We start from the raw sequence: 1,204 nt of genomic DNA on the forward strand, positions 1-1,204 counted from the left end.
TTGGAGGGAATGGAAAATTAGTATTTTTAACTAAAACTTAGCTAAATTTGAGTAACAGTGATCTTCTTTCTAGATGGATGTGGAAAAAAAAGGACAACATATTATTATTTTACAATTTGAATAAAGAATTATGGCTTTTTAAGAAATCAGATAAAATGTGTTTCAGTAAAACTTTTACTAGTTATTTTATCCGTTATTTTACTGTCAGTGCAGCTGTTCAGTCAGATCAGTTCCTCTTTAGCTGAGAGAGGTTTTTGTATGACGTTGTTTCACTGTGTGAACGGAAAGCTGTAACTCTGCTGACAGTAATAAACTCCTGAATCTTCAGCCTGAACTCCACTGATGGTCAGAGTGTAATCATTGCCAGATCCACTTCCACTAAAACGATCAGAAACTCTAGACTGACGAGTTAATGCATTGTATATCAGGAGTTTAGGAACTTCTCCAGATTTCTGAAGGTACCAGTGGAGGCTGGTGCTAACACCTGAACTGGTTCTACATCTAATGGAGACAGTTTGTCCTGGAACAACAGACTGAGATCCAGGAGTCTGAGTCAAAGAGATTTGACCTGAAGAACCTGGAAAGAAGGAAAACAGAAAAGTAATTGAGACAGATCTAGATTAAAAAAACAACAATTAAAATACTAATTATGTTGATAGTTTCCAGTAATCATTGTCCTGATTGTGATGAAGTTTGTTTGCTGATGAATCCACGTTTCCAGCAGAGAGTCTCACCCTGAACAAGGAGCTCCAGGACAGCCAGCAGCAGAGTCAGTGACATCCTCATTGTGCTGCAGGTGTGTCAGTGTCTCTGAAAGGTCTGGACAGCCACTGATCAACACTGAGCTCTTAACTGCTGGAAGCAGAGAGGCAGCACACATATGCAAACACACTGAGTCAGTCATCTGCAGCTGTTCTCAGCAGCTCTGGATCTTCACCTTGGAATCTTTAGTCTAATAACTCTGGAATCAAGACTCTACAGCAGGGATTGGAAAACGTTTGAACTTTTTGGACAGAATAGGATCAAATGAACATTATTCCCTGCTGTCTTCATTTCAGTTATTTGCCTTCAGCTTTTTCAAGTTTCTAGTTTTCAGTTCATAACTGTCAGGTTATCTGCTCTGTCATGTTCTACATTATCCAGCAGAACAACTCTGGGATCAAGACTCTGATGATGATTTACAATCCACAGATAGACTGCAGGA

The 1,204-nt window shown here is 39.3% G+C and overlaps 1 gene segment (V, D, J or C); it reads right to left on the reverse strand.

Annotated features, from left to right (window-relative positions):
* Window positions 1-269: 269 nt before the first annotated feature.
* LOC112162469 lies at window positions 270-934 on the reverse strand. The segment is given in 2 exon segments: window positions 270-577; window positions 735-934. Coding segments are annotated over 2 exon segments (360 nt in total).
* Between the last annotated feature and the right edge of the window lie 270 nt (window positions 935-1,204).

Source organism: Oryzias melastigma, linkage group LG11, assembly GCF_002922805.2.
Source record: "Oryzias melastigma strain HK-1 linkage group LG11, ASM292280v2, whole genome shotgun sequence".
NCBI classification, from domain to species: domain Eukaryota; kingdom Metazoa; phylum Chordata; class Actinopteri; order Beloniformes; family Adrianichthyidae; genus Oryzias; species Oryzias melastigma.